Here is a 15750-nt window from a genome sequence, read left to right on the forward strand (position 1 = left end):
CTAAGTTTTAGACTAGATCTGACCAATGTAAGTATTAAACTAGATCTGACCAATCTAGGTCTGTTGTTAAGCCGGCCGCCTTAACAACAAAGGGCTGCGGGAAACCCTGGATTGTATACTTACTTGTATTCACAGGAGGCGTTATGTCACGTTCAACGTGTGACCAACTAAGGAGATCTACTGTCAACAAACCCGGGATCTGATCGGCTATCGCAACTGTCTGTCAAGTGTGTTGTGATGTAGACCTAAGGCAGATTTCATACAGCTCTGGCAATAAGGCAGCTGAATTCGGATTGGATAAAAGTTTTAACGTAAAAACAGAAACCCTGGAATATGATGGATACATTTACCGTATATTTCAGACTATAAGTTGCAGTTTTTTTTTCATAGTTTCACCGGGGGTGCGACATATACTCCGGAGTGACTTATGTGTGAAATTAACACATTACCGTAAAATATCAAATAATTAGGGTCCTTGGCCCATGGCAAAGGACTCCATGGGCCAAGGACCCTATTGAAACTGCTGTCTTTTATTATTATTCCGCACCTATGCGCTGTAATTTGACCCCCTTAACATGCTTCAAAACTCACCAAATTTGACACACACGTCGGTCTGGCATTACTTCCCAACATATTAGGCAGCCCAACCAGAAAAATCAAAATTGCGCGCTAGCGCCCCCTAGGAAGGAAAGAAAAACAGACTGATTGTAACTTCCGTTAGGAATGTCGTAGAGACATGAAACAAAAACTGTCAAGTGGGTCTAACCTAGACCTAGATTTCATAATTTTACCTTCTAGGGCAAAAATCAACAAAAATTTTGAAAAAACCCCTTCAAAGCTAAATTTTCGCAAAAAATGCTATTTTTGCCTCTTTCAGCTGAAATTTGACCCCCTTAAAATGCTTCAAAACTCACCAAACTTGGCACACACATCAGGACTGGCAACAATTGCGATCTAATGAAAAAAAAAACAAAAAAAACTCCAAATTGCGCTCTTGCGCAATTTTTAATCAAAACACAGCAAAAACTGCTTCAAGGAAGAGAACACAGACAAAACTGCTTGTAACTTCCGGTGGGAATACCAGAAAAACATGAAACAAAAACTTCTATGTAGGTCTCACTTAGACCTACATTTAGATAATTGACATCCTTCGGCAAAAATCAACAGGAAGTTAAAAATTACCTCCTTCAAAATAAAAGTTTTGTAAAAACCCGTCACCTTTTTCAAACGTAAACTCCTCCGAGTGCGTTTGTCGTTTCGGCTTCAAACTCGCACAGGAGAGAGATTGAACCCTTTTGATTAAAACTATCCAACAAAATTTTGATTACTGCTCCGGTTTTGATTTTACGCGCCTTCAAAGAACCCCTGCGCAAAGTTTCCTAAAAAATGTCATTTTTGCCTCTTTGAGCTGTAATTTGACCCCCTTAAAATGCTTCAAAGAGCAAGTTAAAGCTCTACTATATAAAGCGAAAGCCATTTATCAACAACATCCAGAAACGCTGATCTGTAATTTGACCTCCTTAACATGCTTCAAAACTCACCAAATTTTACACACACATCAGGACTGGCGAAAATTGCCATCTAATAAAAAACCAAACCCCAAAAGTCAAAATTGCGCTCCAGCGCCCACTAGGAAAAAAACCCAGACAAAACTGCTTGTAACTTCTGTTAGGAATGTCGTAGAGACATGAAACAAAGACCTCTATGTAGGTCTGATTTAGACCAGGGCTTGGCAGCGGCCAAAGGCGGACCCGACCAACGCTTCTTGCAGCTTTAATTACATTTAAGATCACAAGACAAAGAAGCCGGCTGATATTGGTTGACAAACACAAGCAGGTGGCAAAATTACCCGCATGTGGACGTTGATGCGCTGAATGAACCTTCACTCCATTCCATCCGCCCGTGTGTTTGTTTGTGCGTCTACACAGTGCCGCCAACATTTGGAGTACATATTCCAAATGTCAGGCTCGCACCAGCTGTCCCTCGTCTTTTTACTTCCGAGATAGGTTTCTTCAGCAGCCTGTTCAGGCAAAGATGAGCATCTGCTGCTGGCTGCCAAGTAGACTAATCAAATCTAACATCCGCCAAAGCATCCTTCCATTCACCATCCATCTGTACTCTGACATTTCAAAGCAAACATTTTTACTCGACAGTAGCAAACATCACTGCCGTCTACTTGCCTCTGCTTCCTGTTTTGCAGCCCGTTTAAGCGACAAGAACATCAGCGACATCTGCTGGTTGCTGACAGGCAGAGAAACCAGTGACATGATAATGTAGTAATATACTGTTGGCAATAATATACTGTCGGCGATAATATACCGTCGGCGATACTATACCGTCGGCGGTAATATACCGTCGGCGGTAATATACCGTCGGCGATACTATAGCGTCGGCAATACTATACTGTCGGCAATACTATACTGTCGGCAATACTATACTGTCGGCAATACTATACTGTCGGCAATACTATACTGTCGGCAATACTATACTGTCGGCAATACTATACTGTCGGCAATACTATACTGTCGGCAATAATATACTGTCGGCAATACTATACTGTCGGCAATACTATACTGTCGGCAATACTATACTGTCGGCAATAATATACTGTCGGCAATACTATACTGTCGGCAATAATATACTGTCGGCAATAATATACTGTCGGCAATACTATACTGTCGGCAATACTATACTGTCGGCAATACTATACTGTCGGCAATACTATACTGTCGGCAATACTATACTGTCGGCAATAATATACTGTCGGCAATACTATACTGTCGGCAATAATATACTGTCGGGAATAATATACTGTTGGCAATACTATACTGTCGGCAATAATATACTGTCGGCAATACTATACTGTCGGCAATAATATACTGTTGGGAATAATATACTGTCGGCAATACTATACTGTCGGCAATAATATACTGTTGGCAATACTATACTGTTGGCAATAATATACTGTTGGCAATAATATACTGTTGGCAATACTATACTGTTGGCAATACTATACTGTTGGCAATACTATACTGTTGGCAATAATATACTGTTGGCAATAATATACTGTTGGCAATACTATACTGTTGGCAATACTATACTGTTGGCAATACTATACTGTTGGCAATACTATACTGTTGGCAATAATATACTGCTGGCAATAATATACTGCTGGCAATACTATACTGTTGGCAATACTATACTGTTGGCAATAATATACTGTCGGCAATAATATACTGTTGGCAATACTATACTGTTGGCAATACTATACTGTTGGCAATACTATACTGCTGGCAATACTATACTGCTGGCAATACTATACTGTTGGCAATACTATACTGTTGGCAATACTATACTGCTGGCAATACTATACTGTTGGCAATACTATACTGCTGGCAATACTATACTGCTGGCAATACTATACTGCTGGCAATACTATACTGTTGGCAATACTATACTGCTGGCAATACTATACTGCTGGCAATAATATACTGTTGGCAATACTATACTGTTGGCAATACTATACTGCTGGCAATACTATACTGCTGGCAATACTATACTGCTGGCAATACTATACTGTTGGCAATACTATACTGTCGGCAATACTATACTGTCGGCAATAATATACTGTCGGCAATACTATACTGTCGGCAATACTATACTGTCGGCAATAATATACTGTCGGCAATAATATACTGTTGGCAATAATATACTGTTGGCAATAATATACTGTTGGCAATAATATACTGTTGGCAATAATATACTGTTGGCAATAATATACTGGTGTAAAAGTAAGTACATTTCTATATTCCTTCAAAACTGCTCTAAAACAACACCTTCAGGCAACTTCAACCCTTTACTAATACCCTCCTCCATTCACATCCCATCTCCCCGGGTTATAAATAACCTAATGTAAATAATCAAATGTACTTCTAATGTATATACTTGTTCTTATGCTATGTGAACTCACTACGTTCTCTGCTGGCTGTACATATCCTACTAAATCACACCTACACTGTTTCAATGTCTATTTCTCTGTTGATGGTATTGTTGATGAAGTGAAGTGAATGATATTTATATAGCGCTTTTTCTCTAGTGACTCAAAGCGCTTTACATAGTGAAACCCAATATCTAAGTTACATTTAAAGCAGTGTGGGTGGCACCGGGAGCAGGTGGGTAAAGTATCTTGCCCAAGGACACAACGGCAGTGACTAGGAGGGCGGAAGCGGGAATCGAACCTGCAACCCTCAAGATGCTGGCACGGCCACTCTACCAACCGAGCTATACCTGACTGAAGTACTGATATCAACCAAAACTCCTCATCCCACCCCCCGGATTGTAAATAATTCAATGTGATGATTAACCTGTGTGATGACTGTATTATGCTGATAGTATATATTTCCATCCATCCATCTTCTTCCGCCTATCCGAGGTCGGGTCGCGGGGGCAGCAGCCTAAGCAGGGAAGCCCAGACTTCCCTCTCCCCAGCCACTTCGTCTAGCTCTTCCCTGGGGATCTCGAGGCGTTCCCAGGCCAGCCGGGAGACATAGTCTTCCCAACGTGTCCTGGGTCTTCCCCGTGGCCTCCCTAGGGAGGCGTTCAGGTGGCATCCTGACCAGATGCCCGAACCACCTCATCTGGCTCCTCTCCATGTGGAGGAGCAGCGGCTTTACTTTGAGTTCCTCCCGGATGGCAGAGCTTCTCACCCTATCTCTAAGGGAGAGACCCAAACTCATTTCAGCCGCTTGTACCCGTGATCTTGTCCTTTCGGTCATGACCCAAAGCTCATGACCATAGGTGAGGATGGGAACGGTAGATTGACCGGTAAATTGAGAGCTTTGCCTTCCGGCTCAGCTCCTTCTTCACCACAACGGATCGATACAACGTCCGCATTACTGAAGACGCCGCACCGATCCGCCTGTCGATCTCACCATCCACTCTTCCCTCACTTGTGAACAAGACTCCTAGGTACTTGAACTCCTCCACTTGGGGCAGGGTCTCCTCCCCAACCCGGAGATGGCACTCCACCTTTTTCCGGGCGAGAACCATGGACTCGGACATATTTGTACTGTGAATTGATTAACAAGTTGGAAAACTTATTGGGGTGTTACCATTTAGTGGTCAATTGTACGGAATATGTACTGTACTGTGCAATCTACTAATACAAGTATCAATCAATGGTGGTGCGTTCAGGAACAGGTCTGGAACTAAACATCCACAATAGTAAAAAGACAAAATGTTGTCATTCAGACACACAAATGACGCATTACTTGGGGTATTTTGTTGCCTATTCATGTATTTGCTACATTTAGTTTCGCTATTTTAATGACGTCCAATTAAAGGGACTTTGATGGACGCATACAACCACGTGTGCGGAGGAGCGGTGTTTTCTCCAAGTTGACGCCGAAAACAAAGCTCAAAACGGGCGGTAACACCGGTCCATTGTTCCGAAGCCTAATCTTTCCATCCAAGTGTGAGTTCCCCGAGCTTACGGCTTTTAGAGAGCACTTTGCCGGAGCACACGGCGGCTTTGGCGGCGAACACTCGCCTGAGGGGAGGACTTGTCCTTAAAATCAAACAAAAAGACAAACATCAAACATTTACCAGCGGTGTCTTCATCTTTCTGCGAGTTTCGGTTAGGACGGCTCGGCGCGCCTGGGTCCACCTCCTCTCATGGTCCAGGTTCGGGTCCTGCTGCGCCTCTCGTGTCGTTCTTGCCTGGTTTGGTCCGCGGACTGGACTCGGACTGTGGAGCCCGCTCAGTCAGCCTCGGTTCAAAGAGCCAGGCGACAGATGTTCACTACCGAGCGTCGGCTGGGTCCTAAAGCCCCTCAGGTTCGTGGGAGACTTCATTAGAGAGACCACCTGCAGCAAGGCGATAAGACTTAATGGTCAAGAGAAAGAAATGCTGCCAGCTACAAGTCTGCAATATCCTCACATATTATGTAAACCCCTTATTATTGATCTTTTTATTACAACTTTCAACCATCTCTTGTATTTTTTCAGTCATCCTTCGCCACCAGGGCCGCACCGGGCTAAATTGGGGCCCATCCATCCATTTTCTACCGCTTATTCCCTTTTGGGGTCGCGGGGGGCGCTGGCGCCTATCTCAGCTACAATCGAGCGGAAGGCGGGGTACACCCTGGACAAGTCGCCACCCCATCGCAGAGCCAACACAGATAGATAGACAACATTCACACACTAGGGACCATTTAGTGTTGCCAATCAACCTATCCCCAGGTGCATGTCTTTGGAGGTGGGAGGGGCCTATCCCCAGGTGCATGTCTTTGGAGGTGGGAGGGGCCTATCCCCAGGTGCATGTCTTTGAAGGTGGGAGGGGCCTATCCCCAGGTGCATGTCTTTGGAGGTGGGAGGGGCCTATCCCCAGGTGCATGTCTTTGGAGGTGGGAGGGGCCTATCCCCAGGTGCATGTCTTTGGAGGTGGGAGGGGCCTATCCCCAGGTGCATGTCTTTGGAGGTGGGAGGGGCCTATCCCCAGGTGCATGTCTTTGGAGGTGGGAGGGGCCTATCCCCAGGTGCATGTCTTTGGAGGTGGGAGGGGCCTATCCCCAGGTGCATGTCTTTGGGGATGGGAGGGGCCTATCCCCAGGTGCATGTCTTTGGGGATGGGAGGGGCCTATCCCCAGGTGCATGTCTTTGGGGATGGGAGGGGCCTATCCCCAGGTGCATGTCTTTGGAGGTGGGAGGGGCCTATCCCCAGGTGCATGTCTTTGGAAGTGGGAGGAAGCCGGAGTACCCGGAGGGAACCCACGCATTCACGGAGAGAACATGCAAACTCCACACAGAAAAATCCCGAGCCTGGATTTGAACCCAGGACTGCAGGACCTTCGTATTGTGAGGCAGACGCACTAACCCCTAAATTGGACCCCGAAGCAGAATTTTATTCTGTGGTCCCCGCCACCCCCCAATTTTTTTTTTCCAATGCTTTTAAAATTTTGTGAATTTCTGTACTTTTTATAAAAAAAAGTAGAAGCATTTAATCTTTCATCCTCGCCCAAATTAATGGGGAAATCGTAGCTTTCTCGGTCTGAATCGCTCTAGCTGCTGGTGGCCATGATTGTAAACAATGTTCAGATGTGAGGAGCTCCACCACCCGTCGACTGGTGCTGAAGAAAGGTGCGGGGCCGACCTTCAGGTTGTACAGGGTCGACCATATAATCTCACTAAAACACTAGTAACACAATAAGCAGATAAGGGATTTTCCAGAATTATCCTAGTAAATGTGTCTAATAACATCTGAATCGCTCCCACTGTATAGTCTTTTTTATTTTTGTATTTTTTTAGTCCTTCACTCTCACTTTCCTCATCCACAAATCTTTCATCCTCGCCCAAATTAATGGGGAAATCGTCGCTTTCTCGGTCTGAATCGTTCTAGCTGCTGGTGGCCATGATTGTAAACAATGTTCAGATGTGAGGAGCTCCACCACCCGTCGACTGGTGCTGAAGAAAGGTGTGGGGCCGACCTTCAGGTTGTACAGGTTCGACCATATAATCTCACTAAAACACTAGTAACACAATAAGCAGACAAGGGATTTTCCAGAATTATCCTGGTAAATTTGTCTAATAACATCTGAATCGCTCTGCCATCTATTCATTTTTTTCTAGTCCTTCACTCTAACTTTCCTCAGCCATGAATCTTTCATCCTCGCTCAAATTAAGGAGAAATCGTCGCTTTCTCGGTCCGAATCGCTCTCGCTGCTGGTGGCCATGATTGTAAACAATGTTCAGATGTGAGGAGCTCCACCACCCGTCGACTGGTGCTGAAGAAAGGTGCGGGGCCGACCTTCAGGTTGTACAGGTTCGACCATATAATCTCACTAAAACACTAGTAACACAATAACCAGATAAGGGATTTTCCAGAATTATCCTAGTAAATGTGTCTAATAACATCTGAATCGCTCCCACTGTATAGTCTTTTTTATTTTTGTATTTTTTTAGTCCTTCACTCTGACTTTCCTCATCCACAAATCTATCATCCTTGCTCAAATTAATTGGAAAATCGTCGCTTTCTCGGTCCGAATCGCTCTAGCCGCTGGTGTCCATGAGTGTAAACAATGTTCAGATGTGAGGAGCTCCACCACCCGTCGACTGGTGCTGAAGAAAGGTGCGGGGCCGACCTTCAGGTTGTATAGGTTCGACCCTATAATCTCACTAAAACACTAGTAACACAATAAGCAGATAAGGGATTTTCCAGAATTATCCTAGTAAATTTGTCTAAAAACATCTGAATCGCTCCCACTGTATAGTCTTTTTTATTTTTGTATTTTTTTAGTCCTTCACTCTCACTTTCCTCATCCATGAATCTTTCATCCTCGCTCAAATTAAGGAGAAATCGTCGCTTTCTCGGTCTGAATCGCTCTCGCTGCTGGTGGCCATGATTGTAAACAATGTTCAGGTGTGAAGAGCTCCACCACCCGTCGACTGGTGCTGAAGAAAGGTGCGGGGCCGACCTTCAGGTTGTACAGGTTCGACCATATAATCTCACTAAAACACTAGTAACACAATAAGCAGATAAGGGATTTTCCAGAATTATCCTAGTAAATGTGTCTAATAACATCTGAATCGCTCCCACTGTATAGTCTTTTTTATTTTTGTATTTTTTTAGTCCTTCACTCTCACTTTCCTCATCCACTAATCTATCATCCTTGCTCAAATTAATTGGAAAATCGTCGCTTTCTCGGTCCGAATCGCTCTCGCTGCTGGTGGCCATGATTATAAACAATGTTCAGATGTGAGGAGCTCTACAACCCGTGACATCACACACACATCGTCTGCTACTTCCGGTACAGGCAAGGCTTTTTTTATTAGCGACCAAAAGTTGCGAACTTTATCGTGGATGTTCTCTACTAAATCCTTTCAGCAAAAACATGGCAATATGGCGAAATGATGAAGTATGACACATAGAATGGACCTGCTATCCCCGTTTAAATAAGAACATCTCATTTCAGTAGGCCTTTAAATTTAGAGGTTAGTCGCGTAGCAGTCGAAGATTCGGACATGGAGAATAAATAATGCAACACATCCACAGGGCAGTTGCTTTACATTTCACCCCAGCCTTTCCGGTGATGTATAATCTTTTTCCATCCATTGAAATAAAAACAGCCTCTTTACTGTGGAGAGACAAGAGAAACCCCACAGGCAGGAATCCACATCCGAGTCACCGGGAGGAAAAAGTAAGTAGGTGGCAGCATGTGAGGCTGACAACAAAAGGAGAGAGAGGCCATTTTTGGATGGCAAGCACTATTAGGGCAGGCCAATGAGAGGCCAGCAGACACATCATTCTTTCAAACCGCCGTCGCTTGGAAATTGGAGCCATTTGTAGTCGATAGCGTGTGCGTTTGCAGCGGTTTGCATCAGCCACCTGATCTCCAGCAGCCTTGTCACACCCCAGCATTATAATAGCTTGCAAGGGAAAGGCAGGACATTCACTGCCGTTTGCAGGACTTGGACTAGGACTTGGATTGTTTTTCCCACGCAAAGGAAAGTTGGCTCGAGCAAGGCGTGAATTAATGTTTATTTTTAAGCACTGTAACTAACAAAAGGCGCTCACAAGGAGGTACAAACACCTGGCTTTTAAAACAAACAAAGCACGAAGGCAAAACTATCCATCCATCCATTTCTACCGCCTATCTCAGCTACAATCGGGCGGGAGGCGGGGTACACCCTGGACAAGTCGCCACCTCATCGCAGGGCCAACACAGATAGACAAACAACATTCACACTCACATTTACACACTAGGGCCAAAATAAACAAACCAAAAACTTACGTGGCATGGACAGGAAGGGAAACTAGGCATGGCATGGCATGAATGGAGTTGAGGTATAAAGTCGGCAGACTGACTTCCTGCCTACTTCCGGTTTAAATAATAGCTATGATGAGTGCAAACAGGTGTGAGACGTGAGGACAGGAATTACTTCCTGGCTACTTCCGGTTTAAATAATAGCTATGATGAGTGCAAACAGGTGTGAGACACGAGGACAGGAATGACTTCCTGGCTACTTCCGGTTTAAATAATAGCTATGATGAGTGCAAACAGGTGTGAGACATGAGGACAGGTATGACTTCCTGGCTACTTCCGGTTTAAATAATAGTTATGATGAGTGCAAACAGGTGTGATACATGAGGACAGGAATGACTTCCTGGCTACTTCCGGTTTAAATAATAGCTATGATGAGTGCAAACAGGTGTGCGACATGAGGACAGGAATGACTTACTGGCTACTTCCGGTTTAAATAATAGCTATGATGAGTGCAAAGAGGTGTGCGACATGAGGACAGGAATGACTTACTGGCTACTTCCGGTTTAAATAATAGCTATGATGAGTGCAAACAGGTGTGAGACATGAGGACAGGAATGACTTCCTGGCTACTTCCGGTTTAAATAATAGCTATGATGAGTGCAAACAGGTGTGAGACATGAGGACAGGAATGACTTCCTGGCTACTTCCGGTTTAAATAATAGCTATGATGAATGCAAACAGGTGTGAGACACGAGGACCGGAATGACTTCCTGGCTACTTCCGGTTTAAATAATAGCTATGATGAGTCCAAACAGGTGTGAGACACGAGGACAGGAATGAGTTCCTGGCTACTTCCGGTTTAAATAATAGCTATGATGAGTGCAAACAGGTGTGAGACACGAGGACAGGAATGACTTCCTGGCTACTTCCGGTTTAAATAATAGCTATGCTGAGTGCAAACCGGTGTGAGACATGACAGGAATGACTTCCTGGCTACTTCCGGTATAAATAATAGCTATGATGAGTGCAAACAGGTGTGAGACATGAGGACAGGAATGACTTCCTGGCTACTTCCGGTATAAATAATAGCTATGATGAGTGCAAACAGGTGTGAGACATGAGGACAGGGATGACTTCCTGGCTACTTCCGGTTTAAATAATAGCTATGATGAGTGCAAACAGGTGTGAGACATGAGGACAGGGATGACTTCGTGGCTACTTCCGGTTTAAATAATAGCTATGATGAGTGCAAACAGGTGTGAGACATGAGGACAGGAATGACTTCCTGGCTACTTCCGGTTTAAATAATAGCTATGATGAGTGCAAACAGGTGTGAGACATGAGGACAGGAATGACTTCCTGGCTACTTCCAGTTTAAATAATAGCTATGAGTGCAAACAGGTGTGAGACATGAGGACAGGAATGACTTCCTGGCTACTTCCGGTTTAAATAATAGCTATGATGAGTGCAAACAGGTGTGCGACATGAGGACAGGAATGACTTCCTGGCTACTTCCGGTTTAAATAATAGCTATGATGAGTGCAAACAGGTGTGAGACGTGAGGACAGGAATGACTTCCTGGCTACTTCCGGTTTAAATAATAGCTATGATGAGTGCAAACAGGTGTGAGACACGAGGACAGGAATGACTTCCTGGCTACTTCCGGTTTAAATAATAGCTATGATGAGTGCAAACAGGTGTGCGACATGAGGACAGGAATGACTTCCTGGCTACTTCCGGTATAAATAATAGCTATGATGAGTGCAAACAGGTGTGAGACATGAGGACAGGGATGACTTCCTGGCTACTTCCGGTTTAAATAATAGCTATGATGAGTGCAAACAGGTGTGAGACATGAGGACAGGGATGACTTCGTGGCTACTTCCGGTTTAAATAATAGCTATGATGAGTGCAAAAAGGTGTGAGACATGAGGACAGGAATGACTTCCTGGCTACTTCCAGTTTAAATAATAGCTATGATGAGTGCAAACAGGTGTGAGACATGAGGACAGGAATGACTTCCTGGCTACTTCCAGTTTAAATAATAGCTATGAGTGCAAACAGGTGTGAGACATGAGGACAGGAATGACATCTTGGCTACTTCCGGTTTAAATAATAGCTATGATGAGTGCAAACAGGTGTGAGACGTGAGGACAGGAATGACTTCCTGGCTACTTCCGGTTTAAATAATAGCTATGATGAGTGCAAACAGGTGTGAGACGTGAGGACAGGAATGACTTCCTGGCTACTTCCGGTTTAAATAATAGCTATGATGAGTGCAAACAGGTGTGAGACACGAGGACAGGAATGACTTCCTGGCTACTTCCGGTTTAAATAATAGCTATGATGAGTGCAAACAGGTGTGCGACATGAGGACAGGAATGACTTCCTGGCTACTTCCAGTTTAAATAATAGCTATGATGAGTGCAAACAGGTGTGAGACATGAGGACAGGAATGACTTCCTGGCTACTTCCAGTTTAAATAATAGCTATGATGAGTGCAAACAGGTGTGAGACATGAGGACAGGAATGACTTCCTGGCTACTTCCAGTTTAAATAATAGCTATGAGTGCAAACAGGTGTGAGACATGAGGACAGGAATGACTTCCTGGCTACTTCCGGTTTAAATAATAGCTATGATGAGTGCAAACAGGTGTGCGACATGAGGACAGGAATGACTTCCTGGCTACTTCCGGTTTAAATAATAGCTATGATGAGTGCAAACAGGTGTGAGACATGAGGACAGGAATGACTTCCTGGCTACTTCCGGTTTAAATAATAGCTATGATGAGTGCAAACAGGTGTGAGACATGAGGACAAAGTGCAAACTAATGAGTTGCTATGGCAATGAGACAAACAAGGAAGTGCAGGAACAAGAACTGAATGTCCAAAAAACCAAACCAAACATGACCAAAACAAAACATGAGCCCATAGACGCTATGGGCGGCATAGCTCGGTTGCTAGAGCGGCCGTGCAAGTAACTTGAGGGTTGCAGGTTCGATCCCCGCTTCCGCCATCCTAGTCACTGCCGTTGTGTCCTTGGGCAAGACACTTTACCCACCTGCTCCCAGTGCCACCCACACTGCTTTAAATGTAACTTAGATATTGGGTTTCACTATGTAAAGCGCTTTGAGTCACTAGAGAAAAGCGCTATATAAATATAATTCACTTCACACCATTTGTATGCTGGAAGAAGTGTTCCACTGCAATGAGGTGGCGACTTGTCCAGGGTGTAGCCCGCCTTCCGCCCAAATTCAGCAGAGATTGGCTCCAGTGACTCCAAAAGGGACAAGCGGTAGAAAATGGATGGATGAAAAAGTGTTCCAAATATTGGAAAAAAAACAAGACATTCACTTTATACATGAAGTCATGTTTTTTGACTTTTTTCTTCTTTTTTTTTTACACTTTTCAGGCCTATTTTATTTTCTTTTGTCGCTGCACAAGCTATAGGCTACTCGGGGCGGAATAGCTCGGTTGGTAGAGTGGCCGTGCCAGCAACTTGAGGGTTCCAGGTTCGATTCCTGCTTCCGCCATCCTAGTCACTGCCGTTGTGTCCTTGGGCAAGACACTTTACCCACCTGCTCCCAGTGCCACCCACACTGCTTTAAATGTAACTTAGATATTGGGTTTCACTATGTAAAGCGCTTTGAGTCACTAGAGAAAAAGTGCTATATAAATAAAAAATTTAAATCAATGTTCAAGTAAATTTATTTTTTTATTGTAAAGAATAATAAATACATTTTAATTTAATTCTTCATTTTAGCTTCTGTTTTTTCGACAAATTTGTGAAATATTTCTTCAAACTTATTATGATTAAAATTAAAAATATATATATTCTGGCAAATCAAGAAAATCTGTAGAATGAAATCTAAATCTTATTTCAAAGTTTTTAAAATTTCTTTAAAAAAATTTGTTCTGGAAAATCTAGAAGAAATAATGATTTGTCTTTGTTAGAAATATAGCTTGGTCCAATTTGTTATATATTCTAACAAAGTGCAGATTGGATTTTAACCTTTTTAAAACATGTCATCAAAATTCGAAAATTAATCCAAATCAGGAAAAATATTAATGATGTTCCATAAATTCTTTTTTAAATTTTTTTCAAAAAAATTCGAATTAGCTAGTTTCGGTTGAATTTCGAATTTTAAAGAGTCGAAATTGAAGAGAAACTATGTTTCAAAATTTAATTTTAATTTTTTGTGTGTTTTCTCCTATTTTAAACCATTCAATTAAGTGTTTTTTTCATCATTTATTCTCTACAAAAAACCTTCCATAAAAGGAAAAAAAATGTACTACGTAATGACAGACAGAAATACCCATTTTTTTCTATATATATATTTGGAGATTTATTTATTAAAGGTAAATTGAGCAAATTGGCTATTTCTGGCAATTTATTTAAGTGTGTATCAAACTGGTAGCCCTTCGCATTAATCAGTACCCAAGTAGTAGCTCTTGCTTTCAAAAAGGTTGGTGACCCCCTCTGTACGGTGTCCATGAGTGCCCAGAAAGATGCCTTACAAATAAAATGTATTATTATTATTATTATTGTGTGTGAATGTGAGTGTGAATGTTGTCTGTCTATCTGTGTTGGCCCTGCGATGAGGTGGCGACTTGTCCAGGGTGTACCCCGCCTTCCGCCCGATTGTAGCTGAGATAGGCGCCAGCGCCCCCCGCGACCCCAAAAAGGGAATAAGCGGTAGAAAATGGATGGATGAATTATTATTGTTGCATAATTATCTGACAAGACCAGTGAGAAAGGAGATGATTGTGTCTTGGTAGTGTTGAGATATAAATGTAACTAACAATATATTCATTTTTGTGCTCGTAGTTCTTTATCATGAGATGTTTCTAATATTTTCTTTAGTGGTCAGCGTAGTGTTTGTCATAATTTGGCTTGGACATGGATTGTGTGTGCTCCTTCGACGCCGCGGGATTACAGGAGGAGCCAGGCGTGAATTCAGGTACATGATTTTTATTAAATAAACAAACAAACTACAAAAAGGTAAACCAAGGACGCGCTCTGTGGCGGATACAAATCTATACTATTCTTAAAACAAAACAGCACAATGGCATGACTATATACAAACAAAACAAAACTAGCACAGTGGCATGAATACAAAAACTTACACGGCATGGAACTATGGACGAGGACGTGAAGGAGGTGCAGCATGGGTAGGGTGCGTGCGCATGTGAGTGTGAAGATCCCAGGACGAAGACAAGAAAAAGACTGACTTAAATAGCTGTGATGATTAGTGAAAACAGGTGAGGCTGAGAACAGGGACATGACAGGTGAAAAGTAATGAGTTGACATGGAAACAAACAAAACCAGGAAGTGCAAAACGTGACTGAATGTCCAAAAACCAAAACATAACTTACAGGCATGACAGTGCTGGCAGTAACTTCTTTTTGGTTTTGCAGCATCCGCAGTGATATCGCTGCTGCAGTCATACAGTATCTCTTTGCCGATGTTTTCTTCTGACAGGGAGCGACCTCAGGGAAAAATGAGCATGTTCTTCACTTTGTTTCATTTTTTTTCTCCCCCTCGTCGCTGGCTCTCATGGTGCCAGATGTGACTGACCTCTCAAGCCGCCAGCAGGAAAAGATGATGATGATGATGATGATGATGATGACAGGCTTGCAGTGAGGAATGAACTTTTGCAGTGATCTGGTGTCTCTCGGTGAGGCTGATGTGCTTGCCTCCACTTATCCTCCTCATGGTCAATGGGAGCTGGAGCCTATCCCAGGTGACGTCAGGCATTCACACCCACACAGTCTTGAAATGAAGTGTCTTCGTCTAAAATATTTTATTCAAATGTGAAAACATTGATTAAATAATCCAATTCTTGATTCAATTATTAAAGGCCTACTGAAATGAGATGTTTGTGAGGACTCTTCTTCAACATGGTAATGCCGGTGTTTTCCCGAGGATGCGTCGAAGCAGAACACAGCAAAGGTAAGACATAAGGTATTTATTAAATAATAAAAGCCT

The 15750-nt window shown here is 43.2% G+C and overlaps 1 protein-coding gene across 2 annotated transcripts in view; it reads right to left on the reverse strand.

The window, feature by feature from the left end:
• The window catches only part of st6galnac5a (ST6 (alpha-N-acetyl-neuraminyl-2,3-beta-galactosyl-1,3)-N-acetylgalactosaminide alpha-2,6-sialyltransferase 5a), a 170074-nt gene extending 164257 nt beyond the window's left edge, over positions 1–5817 (reverse strand). Inside the window, exon 1 of one of the 2 annotated variants that reach the window (XM_061919662.1) lies at positions 5605–5817. In XM_061919662.1, coding sequence (XP_061775646.1) covers positions 5605–5619 — 15 coding nt within the window. In that variant the 5' untranslated portion in view covers positions 5620–5817. The remainder of the gene's footprint in view (positions 1–5604) is intronic. The other variant, XM_061919661.1, reaches the window with a different exon arrangement.
• Between the last annotated feature and the right edge of the window lie 9933 nt (positions 5818–15750).

This window comes from Nerophis ophidion, linkage group LG14 (assembly GCF_033978795.1).
Source record: "Nerophis ophidion isolate RoL-2023_Sa linkage group LG14, RoL_Noph_v1.0, whole genome shotgun sequence".
Lineage (NCBI taxonomy): Eukaryota > Metazoa > Chordata > Actinopteri > Syngnathiformes > Syngnathidae > Nerophis > Nerophis ophidion.